The sequence below is a fragment of the Brachyhypopomus gauderio genome, unplaced genomic scaffold (genome assembly GCF_052324685.1).
Source record: "Brachyhypopomus gauderio isolate BG-103 unplaced genomic scaffold, BGAUD_0.2 sc83, whole genome shotgun sequence".
Taxonomy (NCBI): domain Eukaryota; kingdom Metazoa; phylum Chordata; class Actinopteri; order Gymnotiformes; family Hypopomidae; genus Brachyhypopomus; species Brachyhypopomus gauderio.
The window spans coordinates 157507-184255 of record NW_027506904.1 but is presented as its reverse complement, the minus strand read 5'-3'; the positions used below and the strand labels follow the sequence as shown (position 1 = coordinate 184255).

At 43.3% G+C, this 26749-nt stretch overlaps 2 protein-coding genes and 3 long non-coding RNA genes across 6 annotated transcripts in view; 2 read left to right on the top strand and 3 right to left on the bottom strand.

Moving 5' to 3' along the window:
- The first annotated feature begins 573 nt into the window (after positions 1-573).
- On the top strand, positions 574-10468 carry sypb (synaptophysin b). Of its 2 annotated transcripts, none has more exons than XM_076991558.1 (8): positions 574-697; positions 1984-2049; positions 6261-6385; positions 6964-7162; positions 7641-7832; positions 7951-8089; positions 8402-8569; positions 8763-10468. In XM_076991558.1, exons 1-7 carry the CDS (start codon positions 680-682, stop codon positions 8536-8538), a joined length of 876 nt encoding a protein of 291 aa, XP_076847673.1. In that variant the 5' UTR covers positions 574-679; the 3' UTR covers positions 8539-8569; positions 8763-10468. The 2 variants fall into 2 exon arrangements, with proteins under 2 accessions (XP_076847673.1, XP_076847672.1); XM_076991557.1 differs by having other exon boundaries at positions 8399-8569.
- LOC143493256 (uncharacterized) lies at positions 2403-3593 on the bottom strand. The gene is made up of 2 exons (XR_013125368.1): positions 3230-3593; positions 2403-2994 (listed from the first exon to the last, which is right to left on the bottom strand). It is a non-coding gene; the product is annotated as an uncharacterized LOC143493256 (long non-coding RNA).
- Positions 10091-13079, bottom strand: LOC143493255 (uncharacterized). Its single transcript, XR_013125367.1, has 2 exons — positions 12750-13079; positions 10091-12026 (listed from the first exon to the last, which is right to left on the bottom strand). It is a non-coding gene; the product is annotated as an uncharacterized LOC143493255 (long non-coding RNA).
- Positions 11076-20999, top strand: plp2b (proteolipid protein 2b). Its single transcript, XM_076991560.1, has 5 exons — positions 11076-11408; positions 16307-16462; positions 16760-16858; positions 17287-17383; positions 19620-20999. Exons 1-5 carry the CDS (start codon positions 11313-11315, stop codon positions 19631-19633), a joined length of 462 nt encoding a protein of 153 aa, XP_076847675.1. The 5' UTR covers positions 11076-11312; the 3' UTR covers positions 19634-20999.
- LOC143493254 (uncharacterized) overlaps positions 20982-26749 on the bottom strand; it is a 7476-nt gene continuing 1708 nt past the window's right edge. The window contains exon 3 of the long non-coding RNA XR_013125366.1: positions 20982-21826. This is a non-coding gene — a long non-coding RNA (uncharacterized LOC143493254). The remainder of the gene's footprint in view (positions 21827-26749) is intronic.

Below are 26749 nucleotides of genomic sequence, written 5' to 3'. Positions count from 1 at the left end.
GGGTCCAAGGGTATTAACTGATTAAATTTTGCAGAATGTCCTGCCATGTCACCAGAAGACTGCCTTTCCTTTCTCTTGACAGCTACGCTATCAGATTATTTACCTTAAAATGGTCGAATTCGTATTCAGTTCAGCTGCGACTGCAACACACCTGTAGCCAAAACATTTATCATTGCTTCCATCATTCATCTAATATTCACGTTTTTAACATCAACATGTTTTCTATTGGTCAAGAAATGTAACTGTGATTATGGTATACGGCAGGTACAATATATACACAGTTTAAAGTAATTTACAGAAAACAACATGCTCACTCTTGCTAGTGTTTGCTGTAAGAATAACAAAAAAAAAGCCCACAGTAAAATGTGTTACGTAATTATGTATTCATTTCCACCTATCTATAAGATTTCGTTTAGGCTACTGATAAGGCTAAACAGCATTAGCCATATTATGCTCATGGTTAAACAAATGTGCTAAATTTGTACATAAAGCACATTAACCGAACACAAACACTATAGGCCACTGAGATGTTTATCATGGGGAGAGAGCTGTGGTGCTCGCAGCGCCCCCTAGCGGCCCTCTGTATTCATCTCTAACCTAGTCAGCGTAGGTTGTACCAGATGTAACGCCAACCTCACCCTGCTCGCCTAATCCTCTTATCACTGAACAGGCGACTAAGATGGATACTGTCAACCAGGTAGGACTCTCAGTTCACTTACTGTCTTGACAAAACGACATTACATTTAAGGTGTCGAATTCATGAATGTAAATTGCTAGATTTTAAAAGACTTGGACTGAATATGTTACTGCGGTGGATGAAATAGAGGAAAATGCCACAGGACCGTGTCGTGCCGCAAATATAGGGATGGTAGACACGTTTGTCATGGCAGGATGCTGAGCGGAGAATCGCCACAGAGAACCCGGTGTGGCGTTACCGGAGCGCGCGACAGGGTCGCGCGGGCAACGCAGATGCATGTTTAACTGCAACAGAATAAACAGCTGATGCTTGTGGACTGCAGATGCCATGCACGTAGGGGGTTCGGGTCTCAAAATAGCTCGGTGAGAACTAGCCCCAGCGTTCCTGCCCAGGTGAAGACATGTCGTAAAAGTATAGCCAAAAACAATATTTATAGCCTGCAGAACACGCACGCTCTAATATCAATATGTATGTTTTTGCTGCGGTCGCTGAGTGGATGCAATAATAGGTATACGGTTCTCTCCGGAGGTCGCCTCTACCTAGCACGATCAAATGTGCCCGGTCCATTTGTAAATAGCATTGACGTTTTCTGTTCCTTTCTTTGTTTTGAAGGTGGCTTTCCTTGAGGGGTCAATGACTCAAGCTTACAGTGGAAACAGATAACAGATTGAGCATATGTGTGTGTGTATATATATATATATATATATATATATATATATATATATATATATATATATATATATATATATATATATGCAAACAGGACGTTTTTGCTGACAATGCCACAACGCAGTGGGTTTTCTTTAGTGCCGCATTCTCTCACAGACCCTGGTCACTGGCGTCCTGCCCAACGGACGTCTAGTCGCATTTACAAGCGTTATTTTTGCTGTACCCAGCAAAAGTTGGCCGTTTGCATTTTCACGGAGGAAGTGTGTTCGGCTAAGCTGCTTTGCTTAATTCTAATGCTGGCCAAGTCTTCCTCTCCTCTGTTGGAGAGTCTTCCTCTCCTCTCTGGTGCGCGCGCCCAGTCCCCGGGCCTGCCGTCCAGGGCGATGTAAGGACAATATTTCGAAATAGGGTGTATTTCACCTTAAGAAATAACCTGAATACGTCGCAATGATTCGTTAACGATAAGCGGTATCTGGAATCGACATTAAATCGATCGTTTTGTCCGTTTGTCCAGTCCGATTAACCTGGTGTTTACATGTTTGTATCCTACCGTAGTTTGCGAGTTAAATGCTTTACGTTTTGTTGTTAATGATTTTGCTGTTGTTATCTTGGTGCAGTTGGTCGCTACTGGACAATTCACCGTTGTCAAACAGCCTTTAGGGTTCATAAAAATTCTACAATGGGTGAGTATGATTGATTTGCTGTCTCTTTAATCATAAAAAAATGTTGCATACGAGACTGTGTAGAATTTCCATGCACAAAACAGCTTATAACAGTGTTTTAAAAGTAAGGTCAGCGGTACATTTTCATGAGTAGTCTCTAACTTTACACATATAAACACACTTGCACATGCACACATGCCACGATGATATGGAGGTAACTGAGCAAATAACTTTCCAATCTTTGCTGCTGCCCTGTGTGTGTGTGTGTGTGTGTGTGTGTGTGTGTGTGTGTGTGTGTGTGTGTGTGTGTGTGTGTATGTGTGTGTGTGTGTTATGTGTTTTGTTCTTTTGTTGGGGAGGGGGTATTTTGTTTATTTTCTTAGCTAGAGCGACTTGATGCCATCTCGTGGTGTGTGCTGCAGTTTTCCACTTTCCGCGCTGCTGACCGGGGAGCGTCATGCGCGAGCCTTGCCCCAAAACGCGCGAGCCTTGCCCCAAAACGTCACTCTAGTGTCACCGTGAACACCGTGAACACGTCGGGCCCTGGCGACCTTGCGCATTAAAAAGCCACTAAGAAAAACATAAAGAATAGAGAATAGACGCGTATAAACGCTCTAGGCGCGGGGAATCGCACGTGATTTCGGTCACCGTCAGATATCCGCAGTCCGCAGTTTTCTTTCTTCACTATGTTTTTTCGAACCTGCATCCAGAGACGGTATCTATATTTAGCATGGTGTATGTCTCGGAATGTCATCTGAATGCTAGGTGCTCCGCGGGAATTTAATTATTTATGGCCACATTATTTTTGAGTGTGGGAATACACAGCATGTGTAGGCCGCACAAGTGTTTTCGTAAGATCGGTGAGTCATTCAGACTCCAGAAAATAGCATCCAGCTAAATCTTTTTTTGGGTTCCTCTCTATGTACGTATGGAGACGTGAGAAACAGGTACAATCTTCCATAGTTCCTACAAAGGGAGAGAAAGGGGTTAACAGATTATATAAATATACTGCTCAATATGCATTTATATACATTATAAAAAGTTTATATCCTTTTATAAAATATCCTTTATAAAAAGTTTGACTCTATATTAAAATCGGGAAAAACCTCATGGATGACCATTCACCACCTGAATCTCAACCCTAGTAAAACCCTAGGTTTCTGTACCTTCCAGAAACCCCAAACCCACATAATGACCTCACCATTTCTGTCGTGAACACCATCAGAAGCTGCTGGAAGTCTGGGTGTAATGTTGGACAACCAGCTGTCCTTCTAAACACGTTTCAGATCTGACCAGATCCTGCAGATTTCTCCTCTGCAACATACAGAGAATACGACCCTTTCTTTCTCAGGAAGCTACTCAAGTGTTTGTGCAGTCTCTAGTCATCTCAAAGCTGCACTAGCGCAGCTCCTCATTGGTGGGTCTTTTTCAACGGGTCATCAGATCAGGGTCTTCAATCTCCCCAAGTTCTCACACGTCACTCCATTGCTGAGCCGTCTTCCCTGGATTCCAGTAGCAGCACACATCAAACATAAAACCTTCATGGTTACCTACAAAGCCAAAAATGGACTAGCCCCTCCCTACATGATGACTACGCCCGGTCTGTAGCACGAATCCAAATCTCTAGTATGGCTCGTCTTGAAACACCATGCTTAAAGGTCTCATGGAGGACACACCTCCAGACTGTTCTCCTTCCTGGCTCTGAAAAGCTTCCACTAGCTGTTTGGTTTACAGAGTCTCTTGCGATCTTCAAACGTAGACTGAAGACTCACCTGTTTGTTGAGTACTTAAATGACCACTAACACTGCAGATACCACTTCTTGTCCATGTCCTTTACATTGTGTGTTTATTTATGTCTAAGTTTATTTGCACTTCTAGGTATCGTTTTTTAATTTCTGTTATTTAAGTTTGAGCCGATATTTTATTTGCAATACCAGGTAGTGGTAAGTGCCCATAAATGTGAATGTAAATCCTGAATGAAGTGGAACTATATGTTTGCCTTTCCCACATTTGTCAGTAGCTTCTTGTTAGAAGAACTGAAAGAAGCATATTTAGTTTGTTTCTTTATGCTGTGAGTTTCTTTAATCATGGTCTTATAAAGCAGAAAAATCTCATTACAAAATCTTGAAAAATCTGTTGCTACAAGCTCCTATTGTTTCTGAATGGGAATCTCCCCACAGACAGAAACTGAACCGCTTGTATGGCTTCCTCTACAGTGGCTTCCACAGCTTACTTGGTTTTGTTAGGAGGATAACATATGTATCAAACACACACACACACACACACACACACACACACACACACACACAAAGTGTGCGCAAGGGCTTTTAGAGAAATGTAGACAAATGTTCCCCTTTAGTATTTTGAATGGTATGTGTGAAAAATACTGTAAGGGATAGTTGTTGTTATTTCTAGATCCACACATGTAGATTTTGTGGGTAAAATGTGGAATAGAGAAACATCAGTGTTTCTCTCTGCATCAAAATATAAACACTGTACAATAAGAAGTGACTTTCAGTGTTAATGTAAGCTTCAGGTACAGCAACATAAGGTAGTTGTGGAATGATGGAATAAATATTGTTCGTCTCTTCTTTTCTCCAGCAAGTAATTATTCATAAGCTGGTTCTTAACTGAACCATGCATGTTTGCAGCTCAGTCAACATGAATGTGCGCTTGTTTGTGTGACAGTCAGAGGTGTGAGCTGTGCAGTGTTCCTCGTCACTATAGAAACCATAGAACCTAGCGTCGCCATGGCATCTGTGCAGCTGAAGCATTGTCTCCATGGTCATATTGCCTTGCAGGCAGTATCTCTTCTTTTCTGTTACTCATTCCAACGTATCTGTTCCTCTGCCTGTAAGGCGGAGATACCAGATAGGTCTTAGGGAACGGTGTGATAAGTATAGTGTTTCTTCATATGAACAAAAGCATGAACTCCACCATTTCTTTATTTACTTTGCATCGGCTGTAAAATATCATTATTGTCTATTGTTTACTTGTTTTAATTTATTCACAGGTTCAGTTGTGCCTCACAGGCATGAGGAAGTGTTGTGTTAGTGTCGCTGTGTACCGCTGACATTAACCTTTTCTCGAACAAATGTCGGGTTCAACAGGCAGCCGTGATGATCGTACAGGCAGAAGCACATTTGTGTGTTTCTCTGAACCTAATGCTCTTCCATAGATGTACAAATACAGGACTAATCTATGAACTATGAAGCAGTGTGCGCTCGGTTCTGTGGTGACCATATGGACCGGCTCCCTCCCTGTTGAGACTGTACCAATAGCAACAAGGTGCCAAGCTCAGTTTCGGTGATCATGAGAGAAATGGTGATGGCATTAAGGCACAGAACAGATCTCATTTGCCATCATAAAACAATGAAAACTATGTAAAAATGCAGAAATGGGCCACTAGGTCATGTGAAGACTGAGGTATTTTGGGTCACACACACTCACACTCACACACACTCACACACACACACACACACACACATACACACACACACACACACACACATATACACACACACACACACACACACACACTCTGTACACCCCCTGCAATTATAGTCACTTATAGCTGTTAACAGCCCATTTTTAACGCCATGCTGAGTTCAACAATTTATTTAAGATAACTGGTGCGGAAGACAGACTGGCAGGACGGCGTTTGGTGTTTTCTCTAGCTTGTGTGCCCTTGTGTGTGAAACAAGGTGGTTAGGTGTGTTCTCATGGGTGGAGCGCGGGGGTGGCGGGGGGCGGGTGGGGGCAGGTGGGGGTGGGTGGATGCACGCAGCAGTGCAGTGTGCTCAGTGACAGATGGTGAAGCACCTTAGTTTTAATAGCCGGATTTTCCTTTCAATCAGACCTGCCAGCAGGACAGGAGTGTGTGTGTGTGTGTGTGTGTATGTGTGTGTGTGTGTGTGTGTGTGTGTGTCACTCATAAGCAGAACAGATAATATGACATAAGTAGACTCTTGGTTCAAGTGATTTAGACCTTGGTGTCTTGGTTTCCATGGTAATGGGTAATGAAGCATGGTATGTGATTGTGATATTAATTGAGAGCTCTGATTGGTCTGATTGGGTGATATGGGGGGAGGGTCTTTGATTGATTGGCATGAGCACTGAAGGTACAGCGGATGGATCCCTATCTGATGAACTGGTGTCTTTTACTTTACAAACAGATTCTATTTGTTTTTATTTAAAGTTTGTTTGCTCATCTTTCTCTTCCTCTCTGTCAGTTTTTTGCCATCTTTGCGTTCTCCACCTGTGGTTCTTACTCTGGGGTCTTTCGCCTGAGCGTGGAGTGCAAGAACCGCTCAGAGAGTGACCTCAACATCAAGGTGGAGTTCTCCTACCCATTCAGGTCAGAGCCTCGCGGTCATGGCCTCCCCCATGGCCCCTCCCACACCGCCCCTCCCCCATGGCCCCTCCCACACCGCCCCTCCCCCATGGCCCCTCCCACATGTCCCTCCGCCATGGCCCATCCTTCATGGCCCCTCCCCAAAGGCCCCTCCCACACACCCTCTTCCACACGCCCCCTCCCACATGGCCCCTCCCACACAGCCAGACTCTAATCTCCACATGCCACTGCTGCACTAATCTACTGATCCACGCTACAGCACCCGGTCAGTGTGAGGCTGTTAGCCATGTGCTAAATGAGTGAAAGCAAGAATATAAGTGTATTTTCTGGCTAGATATAAAAATAGTGTATTTTTCAATTGCTTACCGTCAATTACACAATGGACAAATTAGAGCATTAAACTAAATCTAACACTTAGTCCCCATGGGGCTCTGATTGGCTCATCCCCTAAGTGAAGGATGGGTATTCTACAGTGCCCACCCCTCCAAGACCAGAAGCTGACTGCCTCAGATTCAGACACAACACAACAAAGCCCCGCCCTCCACTCCGCCCACTCACACGCTGTCTGTATACGGCGGCAGGCTACACCAGGTGTGGTTCGATGCTCCGACGTGCAAGGGTCCGGAACCAGAGCGTCTCTTCCTCGAGGGCGACGCCTCGTCTTCGGCCGAGTTCTTCGTCACCATCGGCGTCTTCTCCTTCCTCTACTCCATGGCTGCCCTGTCTGTCTACATCTTCCTCCTGGAGAAGTACCGTGAGGGTAACCGTGGTGCACAGGTGGTGGGTCTCCTGCTCAATGGCTCATCCTGTTCTTGCTCTCTCAACCTTCCAATCCATCAGATTTTCCTGAGTGGCTATTAGTATTTCACAACTCGTCAACACTTGTCACGTGGATAGTTGAATGGTGCACATTATATTGTAATAGTGTAAATGTAGTCAGTGGATGGCCACAGAATACTGTACTCTGACAAATCTAGTTGAGTTGCTGGTTTATGGATTAGTAATAGATGTATGTCCATGATTATGGACTAAGTAATAAATGTAAGTATTTTTCATCTATTTGTGCTTGCTGGAGATATAGTGACACTCTAAATGGTCATGGCAGTAACATGAAGCACCATGTTCTCGAAAAATTCAATCGCTGACCTCATGGAGCATAAATACAGGACGTTAATGCAGCAGGCCTTGCTGTAGGAGAGATGTCTTTACAGACGTTGTAGATGAATGATAGTGCTGGTGCGTTCCGTCTTCTCCTCAGGATTTTGTGGTGACAGCTGTTTTCACCTTCTTCTGGCTGGTGAGTTCGGCGGCATGGGCCAAAGGTCTCTCAGACGTGAAAGAGTACACGGACCCTGACGAGGTGATCGAACTCATCTCTGCCTGTGAGAACACGGAGAACCGATGTCGGGAAATCAACGAGGCCGTCATGTCGGGCCTGAACACGTCTGTGGTTAGTGTTCCGCCAGTTGCTGAAGCTGCTGCAATAACACCTTGCTGATCAGAAGCCTCAGGTCCAGAAGGTGTGAGGAACACGTGACTCATGGGACCGTTGGCTCTGTCTCCTCCAGGCGTTTGGGTTCTGCAACCTGGTGCTCTGGGGAGGAAACCTCTGGTTCGTCTTCAAGGAGACCGGATGGCTCACTCTCTTCTCTGGAACCTACGCACCCTCGGCAGAGAAGCAGCCTGCACCAGAGTCCTACGGCCAGGGTGAGCAACGGGTCCAGGGGGGGGGGGGGGGGGGGGGGGGGGGGGGGGGGGGGGGGGGGTGCGGGAGGGGAAGGCTACTCCCAACAGCCTCGTGCTTCTTGCTTGGACAGTTCAGTTTTGTCTTCAGTGATCCTACAAATTATGGTTTGAATGGGTTGCCACATCCTCTCAACAGTTTAAAGCTACGTGTGGTCATTTGTGATAACGGTGAAACAAATAACTTCTTCAGTAGTGGTACAAGGGACGGCTTGATATGGAGTGGCATTGTGATCAAATTATTGATCAAATTATTGCTTGATCTTGTTATAGCAGGCTATGGGCAGGACCCCTACGCTGGCTCCCAGGGTGGGTACCAGCCTGACTACGGTCAACAAGGGGGCTATGAAGGAAGCTATGGCCAGGGAGGCTACGAGCAGGGTGGGCCTACCTCTTTCTCCAACGAGATGTGAGCTTGTACGCACAGCATGGTAGACTGTACAGGTGAGTGTCCTGGCACTGAGATGGTGGGAAGTGCTTGTATTTAATCATCCATGGACTGTAGGATGAAACATTCTTCACCGTGATATAATAATCATTCGGCTTTAAATACTCACAACCATTTATTAGTATTAACAAGTTCATGTGTGTTTGTGCACGGCTGTGTCGGCAAACTTCTCCCTTCTTCCTCCCACAGATCAGAGAAGAGGGCAGTTACGTGACCGGGAATTGTGGAGCCTAATACCCATAATGCCACAGTTCTTAGTTTGCTTGTTTGAACAGCCTAAGGGAGGGAGGGAGATAGGAAGGGAACATGCAGGTGTTTGGGACAGGGTAGTTAATTTCACATACAAAACAGAAAATGTTTTGCACCTAGGAGGAACAGAGGCCCTAATTTAAATATGCCCTCTACCTTTTTGTTTTTAATTCTCTGCTGCAAAACTCCAGGAAGATGCTTGTTATTATAAAGACTTGAACGTGCTACCAAAAAACTAAATTAGAGTTAGACATTTTGAATGAATGATAGTAATATTAAACAAGGAGGAATGTGTTTGTCTGTGCTGTGTAAATATTTGTTAAAACATATATATTTAAGTAGCTCCATATTGTGAATAATTGATCTATTGAATTGCAATTATATTATTATATATAATCGATGTGATAATCAATCTGTTTCTAAATTGAGAAACAGAAGAATTCATCTGTGCTCACCCGGGTTGTTTGGTAATTCAGTAGCATATTTTGCTTGTATTTTCTTACATTATTTTGATTTTTCTCTCTTTCATGTTTATCACTAAATTTTTAATTGTTCAAAACATTCCAAATGGGTTGAGTTCATAATTCCAATTTCATCATCTGAGTTGACTTTATTAATTTACTTCATTTTCATTTTATTTGGGAAAAAAAAAATTCAGAAATGAGAGAAGTGTAAAGTATGGACAAGAAAAAGTGAGGGCAAAGGTTAGGAGCAGTTTGAAAGTTGAAATGGAAGAAAAGTTTGAGAGTGTAAGGACAGAAACCGGGAAAGGTTTACCCACCTGAGAAACAAGCATCCAGGCTGATTTATGGATCCAGTTTTCCTTAATTACACAAAGTCTCTTAAATAGCGTTTTGGTCACATTTTATGGGACACCTTATCAGTATTTGACTTTAGCACACAGTGATTCATTTCACTTCCATTTAATTCAACTTCACTTTCATTATGTCACAGCAGCATAACAACACACACACACATACACGCACGCATGCACACACGCACACACACACACACACACACACACACACACACACACACACACAAAAAGCTTAGCCTCCATCAAAAGTTTGGTTTGACATAACTGTATTGAGGAGCTCAGATATCACATGCACTAAGGCACAGGTTCATATGCATTTCTAAGATCAAAAGTGAATGAGAGATGAATGATAAATTGGACCATATAACTCTGCCCTCCCACTGTATGTACTGTATATTATTTTAAAATGGCAATAATGAGTATAATGTCCAAACATTTTTTTAAGTTCACACTCATTAGTTATACTTTAGATCCATTCTCTCATAGATTTATACATAACATTTATGGTCAAATTCACACACTGAAAAGAAAAAAACTCTAGAGAGTTCCAAGTTTAGGATTTTAAATACACTAATAAGATATGAAAAGGTGAATATTGTGTGTTGGGATACAAGGTTTGCATGTTCCTTTAGACTGATAAAGTTTATGCATTTATCAATGTTACAGCAGCGTAGCTGAAACATATTAATGCACTTAATCATGAAAGCCATGAACGTGAGGGACTGGTTTATTCTTCAGCCGTTTGTTCAAAGTTTTGAACACACTGCTTAAGAATGTTCCCTTAGTGTATTTTCTTCATGTTTAATAAAGTGTTAATTGTCAGTAGCAACCTGGTGGTGGCATTCCTTTTTTTGTAGACCCTGGGCTAATACTGAGATGTTAGAGAAAATAAGTGCACATTTTATGCACATTTTTTTTATTTTATAAAGGCTTTAATTAGTACATCTTTAATCTTTACATTTAGGCTACTGCTCCACGACACTGCAAATATACGCATAAAATCTAACGTAATAACTAAACCGCTTAAAAATGCATGACTGCTAAATAACCACTAGAGGACGTCATTACGCTACGATTGTTGTTTAATAGGCAATATTAAAGTTTGTTTGAATGCTGACCAAAATATATCTGAGAAATATACATTTTATCGTCGTATATATCACTAGCCACTAGCATATTTAAAAAGAATAATGTGAAATGTCAACCTAAAGCTTACTTTTATTCCTCAATTCCCCTAAAGGAAGATTTATTTTTACTATTCTGGACTGTGTAATTAAGTAGTTACCTGTGAGGGGAAAAACAGTTTTTGCCAAAAAGCGTGTCTGTATAAATGTTCACAGTTCACAAAATGATATCTCATAATTTTTGCTGCTCATGTGTGTAGCGACAGATGGGGTTTTTTTTAAGGCAGCACCACGTGTCCTCGCCCTCCATATGAGACACCGCCCGGGCTGCGTCTCCTCCGAGCAGCGCAGTGTCGTCTCCCCCCCCACAGACGCGCAGCGCTCAACCGCGGACAGCTGCTCCCCACGTCGGCTGCTGTCGTGTTCCAGCTACGCTAGCCAGTTCGTTTGGGGTCTGGAAAACTTCCTCGTCCAAAAAGGAGGTTTAGGTTCGTCTCGAGTTTGAAGTTGTCCTCAGGTGGGCGCGTCGACTATCTGAAGACTTTCAGCATGGCAGACACGGAACCCAGCGCCGCTGCCAACTGTGTGGAGAGGTTGAAGACCTACGTACGGACTCGAAAAGGAACCATCCTCGCTGTGGAAATAGTAAGTTCGGCCGCGTACCGTCGGTGGACTTAACCGACCTTCACGCCGCTGTCTGAACAATGAAATAGTCGTTGGGAAATCGGGAGTGTTTCAGCTGGCTGTAGTTGTATGAGCTCCGCTGATGCCATGAAGTTTTGCCACCTTAAAAGTTTCTAGTTTGCACTATTAAGAGACTTTCACACGATATAGTTCCGTCGTGTTTATTAGGCTCTCCGTCGAAAAATGATTAAAGGTCCAGCGAAATGAAATAAGTTTTACAATATTAAATTTGGTTTTAGTTTTTGTTTTTTTTTTCTGCAGAGGAAACTGACCAATTAGAGTGACTTTGATGACGTCAGTCTAATAAATGCCATGTAATTACTATATATATACAGTACACACACACACACACACACACACGTACTACGACAGAAAGTCGTGGCTACACACACGAGTACAATAATGGTTGAAGTACTCGTAGCATCTGAAGTGCTACTCCACTCCACACCAGCGTGTAGACCATGATGGGGTCTGACTCTAATGTGAATGACATAAGCTCAGAGGGCAGTAAGTTTCTCACCTGCCCGATTTACTCAGGTCACCGACCTCCTGTGGTTTTCACATCACTGCTTTGCAGCTCTATAAAACATTGAAACATAATGTGGAAGACCAAATGTATCCAAACAAATGTTGCAAGCATCTGCACTTAAAATAACACTTGTGTAGTTTCAGTGAAATTACCAACAAAGAGTGTTCAGAGTATAGCTCTCTGTCCTCACATGACAGTCCGCTATCTGGGCTGAATAGAGCATACACACACAGCTGTGTTGAAACCTCTAGACAGGAAAAGAAGTGCTTTAAATAGGATCTGATGCAGAGAAATGCCAAATCTGCAAAAACTGTATTTTCCATTCTCAAAGGAATGCAAGGGACCGTAAACGTATGTCTCTACACCGCAAAACATTTGGATCATTTTCTTCAATGTGCATTCTGTGTGTGTAGAGCTTTGAAACTTTAAAACCAATTCTTGGTTGCTGTTTTTGGGTTTGGTAATATCATTCTTTGGTAAGAATTACCAGATATGGGAGTGTAGTAAGAAGTTCAGAACTACACTCCCATATCTGCTAGACTGCCAGGGAACTGGTCCTGTGACCGGAGGATCGTGGGTTCGATTCCCAGAGGCCATGACTGAGGTGCCCCTGAGCAAGGCCCTTAACCCTCAATTGCTCACTTGTATTAAAAAAATGAGATAAAAATGTAAGTCGCTCCGGATAAGGGCGTCTGCCAAATGCCGTAAAATGTAAATGTAAAAATGAGTGATTGCTAAATACATATCCTATACATGACAGCAGAGCTTCATACCTGGACCTGTCCCCAGACGTTATGATGTATCTTGGTCTGTCTTGGCTTGCTGCTATGCCAGCACACAGGGCTGTTGCTTGGAGCCCTCTTGTTTACGAGCACATGCATTACATCGGTTTACATGTCTCGGCAGCAGGGAGGGGTCCTTGGGAGCCTCTTCAAAAGGATAAATCGGACTGCAGTTAGTTCATAACCACGTAAACGTAACCGCCACTGTTCACCTGCCAAATGGCGGTGCCGGACATGCCGTTTCATTCACGGCCCTCACAAGAGCTGTGCTGTTTGTGCGAGTTGTGAATTTGCAACACCACACACAAACAAAGCAGCCACACCCACCCAGATGGAATGAGGACTGCAGGCTAGTAAACTGCTCAAGCTAAAGTCTTGAAGAGCCATGCGGGTCCTCCCTTTTCATAACCGTGTCCTCATATGGGCTACTGTACAAGCATGTGTGTGCAGCGTGTTGACGTTGGGGGGGGGGTTCTTTAGCACCGGGGGTGCATGAGCTCTTGGGCTTCCATCAGGGGTGGGTGTGGTATTTGATGTATTTGTGCACGTGTCCACACGCTGACCTCATAGCAGCAGAACATGAATATGCATATATGAATATGCATATATGAATATGCATATATTCCACGCATATGCATATCCTTGTCTTTTATGAGTGCATGCGTTACTTTTGTCGCTCTGCGGTTGTTCTTGTTTATGGGTTGTTTATGTCCTCAGCAGGTGACTGTTCAGCTGCACATGGCCCTGTTTAGTATGTGTGGTACGGGCGGGCGCTGGTCTCTCACTAGTGCCTGTTCTTCATGGGCCAGCAGGGCTGGAGGCCTGAATAGAGCCTCATTGTCTGCTAACTGGAGTTCACTCAGCCGCTGAGTGTGACAGAGGCGGCTTGTGCCAGTCCCGCAACTCATAAAGCTCTGATACATATGGGTGGGAGGGAGGACAGGCTTCTTACATCACCCCCCCGTGCCCCCCAGCCCCAGGGGTTATTAGCCTGGCCTAGCCTGGCCTTCTGAGAGCTCCAAGAACCATGTCAAAGCTGATCTTTCAAAGCTTTGAGTTGACCAAGTTGCTCTTAAGTAAGTTGCACATAGTATTGTTGTGTAGCCTGTTCAGGTTTGACCAGTTTGGGTTTGGAACATGTTGGGTTGTTTATTGGATTGGCAGCAGGACGCATGCGTTGTTTTGGTCTGTTATTAGTGGAGTACAAGAAGGATTTCGTCCTCAACTAATCAATGCTCGTCTCGCATTTCAGCAAGATTCGATCTGATGTGATCCGATTGTTTTGGTACAACTGAGAATCATTTAAACTTGTGGTGGATTTTGAAAGGCTAATGTTACCAGTAACTCAACTACCTTTCGTCTTTCTCAGACACAGACTGTAATAGTAGTAGTGATTAAAATGCAACGTATAATAGTGCTCCACGGAGTTAAAATATGTTTACATTCATTTTCCAGGACAAAAGCCTTGACATTTCTCAGATCTCACTTCTGTCTCGTGCTTGTCTCATTACTACATACCATTCCAATTGAAGAGGCTCTGGTTCTGGATCCATTGGCCTTTGCCAATCTGTGACATGTTACCATGGTTGTGTTCTAGTAGGTTAAAATGGCGTGTTGACCGTGTGGAGCGTTAATCAAGCTAAGGAGAATGAGACCAGACAGGCGGTTGTTGAAAGACAGAGGTTGGCAGTAATTCAGATGTGAGCCCATGCAAGACTCCACAGTTCAGTAGAGTGGGTGGAGAAGAATTCTCCACGTGTTCTCTCATTGGCTGCTTTGGAGGAAAAATGCTGTTTTCAGCCAGCCCAGAATACTTGACTTGAAAATGAAAGCAGCCTATAAAGCGGAAAACTAGAACGTTTGTTCCAGTGTCGCTCAAACCAGAAATGTTGTCTGCTGCATTCTGAAACATTGGACTTCCTCAAAGTACCGTAAGATATAAGTCCACTGGGTGTGAGTGCATGGACGGTCTCCTACATGAGTTGCTTCTAAGAAAGATGACACACATCCTCAAGTTTTTTTTCACTCCTTTGATTGCCAGTAACTTGACAGAGTTAAGAGTTTCAGTCAACACCGAGTTTGTTGACAGCATTGCCTAGGCAGCAGTTCTATTGCCCAAACACTGAATTTCCACTGATCTGAGTGTAAGCCTGTATGTCTTCCAGAGGGCATAGCTCAACCACAAATATTGTGGAGCAGGAGAGAGCACAGAAGAAAATACGAGCAGACGTCTGGCCTGCCTGGATCCCCAATGACAGCTGCAGCTTCAGAGAGTGACCAGGACAGGGGTGTCTAGATGGGCAGCTGTTGGGCCAACATGGTGACCTACCAGCACCAGTGCCTCACCTGTCTGGATGGTGACCTATGACCCTACTAAGTAGTCTTCCCATGTTTGCTAACCAGCTGATAACGCGTGAAAATGAAAGCCAAAGATGACGTGTTCCAGTAGTGATAGTAGTGATCGAAATGTGCACAAGAATGTGGGCGGAGTGTGAACTGCTCGGTTGCTAACAGAAGGCAGCTAAAGATGTATTTCCTTCGGAGTTTCAGGTTGCTGCTTGATTAGTTGATTGGGGTTTATTGTAGCAACGGAGGGTGAGTTGTGGGCAGTGACTTGCAGGCAGTTCTTGGAACCTGACCAGGGACCGTGGAGGCACTGCCCAGCCTGCGCAGAATCGAGGTGTGTTTTATGATCCTGATGATACAAGTAAAACGAGTGCAAACACGGTAGCTTTGTTCCGTTGTAACTATTACATAAGGCAGAGCAGCAGGTCTGAAGCATTTATTAAAGACCCGTGAATGCAGGAACGTACCTCATGTGAATCACTGCTCACGTATAATGTATAATTCATCACTCCGCCTGTATAGAACTTTCCATGCCTCGCGAGACGTACGGTAGAGTGCTAAAATACCATCCGTAGAAATAGAACCCACACAAACGAGGTAATCTGAGAGCTGGCAGCAAATTTAGCGTGTAATCACGTGCCATAGTTTCGGCTCCTGTAGGCATTCTTGAGCTTGTGGGTCCTTCGTTTGAAACCTTGTAAGGTTCTTGCTCACCCAGTCCCAGCTTTAGCGTGTGGTGTGGAATGACGTGAAGCCAAGCCCAAACCCTGCCCCCCCCCCCCCCCCCCCCCCCCCTCTATCTGCACCACAGACCGGTGGGGGGGTGAGAAGGGCAAAAGAGGGAAGCCTAATGGCCTTCCCAAACTACCAGGGAAACGAGGAATTTGGAGCATGGCCGTTAACAACAAATGGTTGGCCCTGTTAGTTTGTGGGTAGTGGAATTTGGCTGCAGGCCAAACAGAAGAAGTCAGTATATAGCTAATGTAAAATGAAAGAAAAAAAAAAAAAACGGTTACTGAAACATTTCAAATCATAATAAGAAAAAATGTCATATCTAAAACACCAAATAAAATTGATGTGATGCATTAAGTTATTTATTTTTGTAATAGTATTTTGTAAGCAACATTACAGTACAGGCTAAACTTGCCTCTCTCTCTCTCTCTCTCTCTCTCTCTCTCTACCTCTCTTTCTTTCCACTGTAGATCCTGAGTTTCATCATGCTTTTCTGCTACGCTGCCTCTCACTACGGAGGCTATTCAGCAGTTCCTATCTGTGGCTTGATCTTTGCGATCATCTTCTTTGTCGTCTTCATGATGGAGCTGGACAAACAGCTTCTCGTTATCAACTGGCTTTGGACGGTAAGAAACTCCTCCGCACCATATTATCTCTCCAGCTTTCTGAAACAGTGGGGCCGGTCCAAAACAGACATACCTCTACACCCACGTTATCTTGCCTTCACACCCTGTACAGCTTCATGCTACATCCGTGACCACAACATGTTACATCTATGATATAGAATTTACGTGTGTTGCCACAGTAGTAATTAAACGGTTTTAAATCGAGAAAAGGACACATCTATACGCAAGTGTAGTGAACGAATATAGGCACACAGATGTAAATGCATTGCGGCTGATTGGTCGTGACGTCTCTTGTAGGACTGCGGCCGGGCTGGGATTGGTGCACTGCTCTACATCATCACCGCCCTGTTCTGCGTGGCTGGTGGATCGGGGGACGGAGCTCGCATCGCAGGCGGGGTCAGACCACCACCTCTGTTGATTGGTTTACTTTAGATTCAACATTTCATTCAAATTTAATTTCCATTTTATTCCTAAAAAAATCTTTTAATCTTTGTTTTACTTTTTGGCAACAACCTTCCCAAGGGTCATAATAAGCTTCTTTCTTTTTTTTTGTGTGTGTGTAAAGCTCTTTGAAATGCCAGTGTGTATGAAAGGTGCTGTATAAATAAAGTTGCCTCGCCTTCCCACACCACGCATGTGTATTATAACAACATCAAAGCTTCATCAGCTTCGGTGGTATCCTGCTCCTTACCCGTGCAGGTTAATGAAGCTGACCTACTGGGAGTTTGGAGGTGACCTACTGGGAGTTTGGAGGTGACCTACTGGGAGTTTGGAGGTGACCTACTGGGAGTTTGGAGGTGACCCGTCTGTCCTCTCTGTTCCAGGTGTTCGGGCTGATCGCTGGACTCCTCTTCGCTTACGATGCCTATTTGAGTTTTATGGACATCAAGAACACCGGTGGACGCTCAGCTGCTTCCACTGGTACAGAAACACATCTCGATACATAAAGTGATCAGTAAACCCACCCCATAGCTGTCGGTTAGTAAACCCACTCCATAGCTGTCGGTTAGTAAACTCACTCCGTAGCTGTCGGTTAGTAAACCCACTCAATAGCTGTCGGTTAGTAAACCCACTCAATAGCTGTCGGTTAGTAAACCCACTCAATAGCTGTCGGTTAGTAAACTCACTCCGTAGCTGTCGGTTAGTAAACCCACCCCATAGCTGTCGGTTAGTAAACCCACTCCGTAGCTGTCGGTTAGTAAACCCACTCAATAGCTGTCGGTTAGTAAACTCACTCCGTAGCTGTCGGTTAGTAAACCCACCCCATAGCTGTCGGTTAGTAAACCCACTCAATAGCTGTCGGTTAGTAAACTCACTCCGTAGCTGTCGGTTAGTAAACTCACTCCGTAGCTGTCGGTTAGTAAACTCACTCCGTAGCTGTCGGTTAGTAAACCCACTCAGTAGCTGTCGGTTAGTAAACCCACTCAGTAGCTGTCGGTTAGTAAACCCACTCCGTAGCTGTCGGTTAGTAAACCCACTCAATAGCTGTCGGTTAGTAAACCCACTCCGTAGCTGTCGGTTAGTAAACCCACTCCGTAGCTGTCGGTTAGTAAACCCACCCCGTAGCTGTCGGTTAGTAAACCCACCCCGTAGCTGTCGGTTAGTAAACCCACTCCGTAGCTGTCGGTTAGTAAACCCACTCAATAGCTGTCGGTTAGTAAACCCACTCAATAGCTGTCGGTTAGTAAACCCACTCCGTAGCTGTCGGTTAGTAAACCCACTCAATAGCTGTCGGTTAGTAAACCCACTCAATAGCTGTCGGTTAGTAAACCCACTCCGTAGCTGTCGGTTAGTAAACCCACTCAATAGCTGTCGGTTAGTAAACTCACTCCGTAGCTGTCGGTTAGTAAACCCACTCCGTAGCTGTCGGTTAGTAAACCCACTCAATAGCTGTCGGTTAGTAAACCCACTCCGTAGCTGTCGGTTAGTAAACCCACTCAATAGCTGTCGGTTAGTAAACCCACTCAGTAGCTGTCGGTTAGTAAACCCACTCCATAGCTGTCGGTTAGTAAACTCACTCCGTAGCTGTCGGTTAGTAAACCCACTCCGTAGCTGTCGGTTAGTAAACCCACCCCGTAGCTGTCGGTTAGTAAACCCACTCCATAGCTGTCGGTTAGTAAACCCACTCAATAGCTGTCGGTTAGTAAACTCACTCCATAGCTGTCGGTTAGTAAACCCACCCCGTAGCTGTCGGTTAGTAAACCCACCCCGTAGCTGTCGGTTAGTAAACCCACCCCGTAGCTGTCGGTTAGTAAACCCACTCCATAGCTGTCGGTTAGTAAACCCACCCCGTAGCTGTCGGTTAGTAAACCCACTCCGTAGCTGTCGGTTAGTAAACCCACTCAATAGCTGTCGGTTAGTAAACCCACTCAATAGCTGTCGGTTAGTAAACCCACTCCGTAGCTGTCGGTTAGTAAACCCACTCAATAGCTGTCGGTTAGTAAACCCACTCCGTAGCTGTCGGTTAGTAAACTCACTCCATAGCTGTCGGTTAGTTCTTTGGACATCAAGTTACCTGACTTGTTCTCTGCACAAATATGCCTTGTTTAAAAAAGGATAGTTAATCTTGGCATCATTTGGGTGTGTGTTTAGATCAAAACCGGGTCGTTTTTGCAGGAGGTTAGTAAAGCGTGCCAGTGTATTCTGGCACAGTCCTGACTTTAGTGTGTGGTAGCAGTGTCAGCAGTGGGGAGATGCAACTTAAACATGACTGTAGAAAGTTTGGCAGACTGTTGGGTACAAATATACAGTAGGTGTACCCAATATAGTGAGGTACAGATACAGTACAGGCTTTCAAACCCACACACTTGTACGTGTTTGAATGTTCGATTCTTCTGTATAAAAATGTAGCAATTTAGGGAGCATAGGAGTTGATTATGAAAATGATGTTAATGATCGGTCAGGCTGCTTTAGCATTTAGTTTTTAAGAAAAAATTTTAACAAATTTTTAGTTTTATTTCAGTACTGATTATATAATGATGGTGTCCTAGCACACCAATGAAAAATCGCAGAATGTCACTTATCCATTGCCAGTATGCATCGCCTGCAAACTTTCTCTCTCTTGTTCTTCATGAGGAAAATTAGTTTTGTACATGCAGACATTTGTTACATTACATATTTTCCTCACGTTTGTGCCTTCGTTGTTTTTATTCAACAGATGACAGAGTTTGAGGACTACACAGAGGAGCAGTACCATGAAAACACTTGTAAAGGTTGACAAAGGGCTTTAATAATGGCAAGAGAAACAAAAACGAGGCATGTGTGTGGTCTGTCGCAGTGTAAGATAACCGTTGTCAAGTTGGGAACGTTGTAACGTAACGTTAGTGAAAGCTGGGTGCTCACACAAACGAGGTCGCAGTGGTGAGCCGGCTTATTAAAACAAACAAATGATTGAATAATTAGAGAAGCTGCTGTCTCAAATGGTTTCCCTGCAGAATTTGCAGCTATCAAAGCACTATTGTCTCAGTGTGGCCATACAGGGCCTGTTTACCGTCAGCTAGAGATCATAAGAAATTCTGGAGAGAATGAGCGAGATTGACCAGATTGACATAACTAACCGAACAAGCTTCTGTGGCATCTCTTTACGTGGCCTTGATTTAATTGATTAACTGACAGTCACTGCAAGAGAGTTCAAAAGCCTCAGTTCAGTTCAAGTCGGTGCTATTTTTGCGTCTGTTAATAGCGCGTAGTGTGCTCACATAAAGCAAAAATAATTTGTAAATTTTCAGCTACAGTAGATGGTTAACTAATATTTAATACCTACATTGATTTGCTTTTGATTAAATAAATTATGTTTTTATGATTGTGGGGATGAGATTTTATAATAAATTAATATCTTGTTTATCTATTTCCTTAGTGGTCTATCCTGAAAGGCTCTGTGTCAGTTAGCTGGGACAGCCAGTCCTTTCAAGATAATCTAACAATGATTCAGATTGATCAAATTCAGAAAAGTAACATTTTGGATTTTGCCATGTTTCTAATTGGATTTTTGGTCCTCAGAGAAAATGCCTTGGTCAGTTTTACATTGCTGTATATTTACAAAAAGCTACTCACTGATTTTAAATGTGTACTGTAATATTTCTAAATGTGTGATCTGGCCTAATTTAGTTGTTTGTGCTTTGTTTAGAAAATGTTTTCTTTATTCACATAGCCCCGCTGGTTAAAGAAACCACACGACAGTGTAAAAGTCGTCCATGAACTAGTTAGACTAAACAGCTGAGGTCTGTGTTCATCTTCTGGGGTGTGTCCAACTCAAATGTAGTAGTGCTGACTGCTTCTCGCACAGCACAGTGGAATTTTGTATCCTACTTTTAAAAAACCTGATTTATTTCCTTTATTGATAAACACTGCCTTTGCTATGCCATGTCATATAATTGTATTTATGTCAACAATTACAATCTCAGGATCTTTTTAAAAAATATTTTCGACCAAGTGTGTTATCTTTGCAAACGAATAGAATGTAGTTTTGCAGTATTTTATTCCTTTGATGTTTTTCCACAGTTCCACTGTTATTTTTTTTTGGGGGGGGGGGGAAGGTTCCCTGTCACAATACCAAATAAAAATCATGTTAACCATGTCAAAATATGTGCGTGGGGCAATGAATCAGATGTGTTGACAGAAGTCTACAGCTCTATGGGGAGTGGATATTTGACACGTTGAGTGTTATTTAGATGTTCTTAGCCAAATGTAACCATTAAAACAAATCTATGCCATTGTAGATTAGATTAGAGTAGACTTTATTAATCCCAGAGGGAAAGTCAAATATTACAGCAGCACAGATACAAAGAGAGCAAGAACAATATTAAAGTATCGGAAGTAATGAATATATGATATAGCTAGGATTAAATAGAATAAAAAAATATTAAATATAACAGTATGAAAGTAATAGATATCTAAATTACACGAGATTGATGTGCAAGGTAGTGGCATGAGTATTATGCCGTAATAGTGCAGTAAGTACTAGTGTTTTAACTAAGCGCAGTGACTGAGCTCAGTAACAGAATGTTATAAAGACCAGCTGGTGTAGACTGAGTGCAATTGAGCAGGACCTGATTAGTCATTGTTGTGCAATAACGACCGGCACAGTGGAGAGCTGTTGTACAGCGTGATCGCAGTTGGTATGAATGATCTCCTGTACCGATCTTTGTTGCAGTGGAGCTGGGTGAGTCTGTTGCTAAAGGTGCTCTGACCAGTAGCTCATGGAGAGGGTGTGATGTGTTGTCTAGTATAGAAGTGAGTTTGTTGTGTGACCTTCTTGCCACCACTTCCTCAAAACCATCCAGTGGGCGGCCCAGAACTCAGCTGGCTTTCCTCATCAGTTTGATGAGCTTCCTGGTGTTTCCTCCCCTGATGCCCAGCAGACTGCTGCAAAGAGGATAGCACCATTGTAGTGAAATGTCTTATTACCACAGATCATTCCAGCATATCTTATGCATGGAACAGAATGGAAAACACTTAGTTTAGATCACTATATGCCCTATCCGTACTATTTCCTAGGATGAATTCTGTGATCGGATGCAAAGCACTTTGTAAGTCCCTCTGGATAAGAGCGTCTGTTAAATGCCATAAATGTAAATGTTTTGCGGTTTACAATGAAATAACATAAAACATATAAAATATATAATAAAACATTATAACCCTGTATTAATAATTGTTAGTCATGTACTAACTTCGTTAGAGATCTTAAGACTTAAGACTCATGCATGTGATGATATTTATATTTAAAATGCCAGAGCAAAAGAGTAAAATCTCTTTACTATGCTCACATGGCTACATTACACTACTTATTGCTTTAATTCTTAGTATTGGAAAACAAGGCATATCTTTTGAACAACAAATGATTATGATTTGCACCTTAATTTACAGATATTTCAGAACGCGTATTTAACAGCTTGCCCTTAAAGTTGTTAAAGTTGTTCACTATTCTCAAGTTTGTTGACGGAGTGCTGATCCAGAAAGCCCCCAAGTCTGTTTCCTTTGGTCCTGTTTTGGTTGCCATAGCGAGATCTGCAGTCCACCCTTACACATTTCACATCCCTAATTTACACACGTTGGTATTTAGACGCGTCTCTCTCACTGCCGCCGTACATCTACCCAGTGGTGTCATTTTACTGAGTCTCAGCTGCTGTGGCTCCTCCCACCATCTGATGCCCTTTTCTGGGTCTCACCCCCCACCCCATCTCTGACGCCCTGGGCAGACCCTCACCCCCCACCCCAGACCCCCACCCCATCTCTGACGCCCTGGGCAGACCCTCACCCCCCACCCCAGACCCCCACCCCATCTCTGACGCCCTGGGCAGACCCTCACCCCCCACCCCAGACCCCCACCCCATCTCTGACACCCTGGGCAGACCCTCACCCCCCACCCCATCTCTGACGCCCTGGGCAGACCCTCACCCCCCACCCCAGCCACCCTCATCACTGACGCCCTATAAAGCTGCTTTGTCACAATGGCTGTTGTAAAGGAGGGATAGTTTTAGGGAAGTTTTTGCACAGTGTTTTGAAACCTCTACTTTTACACTTTTACTAAAAAGCTAAAAACACTTCTACAGAAGCTTTTGCAAAACTTGAGTGTGAAACACATGATTTTTAGCAAGTTCTCAATCTGTACTGTATTTTTAATCTGAGAACTTGTAAAAAAGTGGCACTTGTATTTTTGTACATGAATTCAGCACCACTTCAAGTCTGCCCGCCTCGACTTTAGCAACACATATCTCGGTGTTTGTGTACGGGGAAGTGGGCGGGGCCTTAGGCGTTGGCCATAAATCGTGACTCATCAGAAACGCTTAAAAAAAATCTTGACACAGAAATGATCCCTGATTAATCTCCATCAATAATAGCACACCAAATTATGGTACATTTATTTTATGCTCAGTTTTACTAATACTGCAAACATGGCAAACAACATTATCATCAATATTAAAATATGCAGAAAGTCACTTGATGAAAGCTTGAGTTGTAAATCTTGTTTTAAAAAGCATATCATCATTTTCCTCATGAATCACGTTCTTTGGTGTGTTTACAAACATGTAAAACCTTTACACTTCTACATAGTCTGTAACCGCATCCTGTCATAATGCCGCTGTTGTCGCTAGGTGGCGACATCCAGCGGAAACGAAGAAAAAGTCTTACCGTTGAATTACCATAGAAACTGCCCATTTCATGCTGTAGTTTTATTGTTGTTATATATTGTAGTTTCAGGTCGAGGTGTGAGCAATTAGGTTGTGCATTTTCTAACTAGGATTAGGGTTAGTAACTTTAACTTTGTCTTCTATACCAATTTACCTAGTACAGTAAAAAAGGACAAAAGGTATCTTAACGGTTAAGCCATCAGTCACTGACCACCTTGTGAACACCTTCCTTGTACCTCTGTTCACCAGATACCCGTCTTACTTGTCTACAGTTAGACTGTACAGTCATGGCCAAAAGTTTTGAGATTGGCACAAACTTCGGTTTTCACAAAGTTTGCTGCCTCAATCTTTATGGTGACAATTTGTATTAACTGTTTAGATGCATTGCAGTTAATTGCAAACTCATTGCCTGTCATGAAAATGATCTTATCACAAACATTACTGCATTGCAGCCACTGTATTTCAGCCCTACTATATGGCCTGCTAACATCATTTCAGTGACAATCTCGTTACCTCAGGAGAAACGTTTAATGTGGACAAGACAGCTGGTCTCACTCAATCATGCTGATTACAAGAGTGGACGGGTTGCTTTAAAAGGGAAGTGGTGCTTTTGAGGTCTTTCTTTCTGATTAACCGTAGTTACTTCCAAGGAAACACGTACAGTCATCACTGCCGCATAAATATTGCTGCTTTTAAGATGGCACCCCAATCAGCCATTTAGCCAATCATCAAGAGCTTCAGTGAGAGTGGTTCAGTGGAGAAGGCTTCAGGGCGCTGAAGAAAGTCAAGCAAGTGTCAGGAGCATCTCGTAAAGAGGAAGCAGTTATGAGATTGGGTCACCAACACTGCACAGCTTCCTCAGGTAGGGGACAGGGCAGGTGTGAGTGCATCTGAACACTCTGTGAGATGAAGGCTTATGGAGGATGGTTTAGTGTTTAAGAAGAGCAGCAAAGAAGCCATTTCACTCCAAGAGGAATATCAAGGATGGACTGACATTCTGCAGGAAGTGTAGGGATTTGGACTGCAGAGGACTGGGGTGACGTTATTTTCTCAGATGAAGCCCCTGTTTAGGACATCTGGAAAAAGTGTCTGGAGAAGAAGAGGTGAACACTACCATGAGTCCTGTGTCATACCATAAGTGAAGCATCCTGAGACAATTCGTAAATAGGTGTTAGTCCTCATCCAGAGGAGAGGGTTCGCTCAAAATTTTGCCCAAGAGCAAGTTCTCCCAACGATCCAGGAACAGTGTGGAGATGAGCAGTGTGGAGATGAGCAGTGGTTTTTTCAGCATGACGGAACACCATGTCACAAGGCCAAAGTGCTAACCAAGTGGGTCAGTGAACAAAACATTGAAATTTTAGGTCCATGGTCCAGATTTCAATCTCATTGGGAACACGAGATTAGCACTCATTAGGCAAGAAGGGGTTGCCATCACTCAAGATTTTGCCCAGAAGCTGATATTCAGTATGTTGAGGTGAATTGCAGAAGTCTTAAAGAAGGCTTCTTTGTGAAAACCAAAATTTGTGCCTTTCTCAGCTCTTGGCTATGACTGTAATTGTCACCCCCACTCCAGTGTTACCACTGAAGTTTCTGACCATCAGTGTCTGCATGCCACCTGGGCGATGGATCACCCTCAATGCACTATACCTGGATGACGGACAATTCTCAGCTCAGCAGTTCCTCAGATGCATGCAAAACCCTAACAACACTGAGGTTTCTGACACACGTCGAACCTTGAGGCAGATAGGCCAGAATGTGCCACTCCTGTCAGAACAAGAAACTGAGGCTACAATTCGCACAGACTCACAAAAATTGGACAATAGAAGATTGGAAAAATGTTGCCTGGTCTCGATTTCTGCTGTGACATTTGGATGGTGGGGTCAGAATTTGGCGTCAACAACATGAAAGCATGGATCCATCCTGATTTGACTCAATGGTTCATGCTGGTAGTAGTGGGTCAATGGTGTGGGGGATATTTTCCTGGCACTCTTTAGACCCATTAGTACCAATTTGGCATCGTGTCATCATGCCACAGCCTAGCTGAGTATTGTAGCTAACCATGTTCATCACTTTATGACCACAGTGTACCCATCTTCTGATGGCTACTTCCAGCAAAATAATGCGCCATGTCATAAAGCACTAATCATCTCAGACTGGTTTCTTGAACCATGACTTCATTGTACTCAAATGGCCTCCACAGTCACCAGATCTCAATCCAATAGATCACCTTTGGGATGTGGTGGAACAGGAGATTCACATCATGGATGTGCAGCCGACAAATCTGCAGCAACTGTGTGATGCTGTCATGTCAATATGGACCAGACTCTCTGAGGAATGTTTCCAGTACATTGTTGAATCTGCCACGAAGGATTAAGGCAGTTCTGTAGGCAAAGGGGGGTCCAACCCGGTACTAGCAAGGTGTACCTAATAAAGTGTCCTGTTGAGTGTATAGTATGTGTTCCTTAAGGATGTTTATACAAAACAAACTAAATTCACAACCAGGGTTTGTAAAGCAGATTTAAAGTGGGCTACATCTACTCATGGTTGATACAATTATCCTTTTTTATCTAAACATTACATCCCATTGTAAGACAAGATTATTTTTCATCCTCTTATAATTTCAGAGTGTCTTAAATATTTTTCAGAAATATACATTCATAAAAGAAAATATCAATAGATGGTAGTCTTGCAGTATATTAATCCATGGCCATTTTTCCTAATACACCACTGTTCTGGGCTTTTCTATTCTGGGGGTTTTGCCCAATGACAAATAAACGTCTGTTACAACCATGTCAAAATATGTGATTTTTTTGGAGATAACGGCACAATGGAACTAGTAGACCTGATATTTCATATCTGATATTTCTCTGTGTGAAATAGTGGATGTGCACCACCACCTGGTGCATCGTTGAAAATCCTAAAGGGATATTCCGAGGTAAATGTAATTAAATTGTCTATATATTAGTGTTAGTCTGTGTCTGTGTTTTTAGAACAGAATATAAAACACATTATTTACTTTTTTTTAATACTTTGGGCTTGTAGCCTAGATAGTATTCTAAACTGATTTACACTGATTTACTGTTTACTTTTCTAAATGTTTTTAAATGTACTATTTTACTCATTGTGCAACGTGAGACATATGCTAAATGTAAACGCA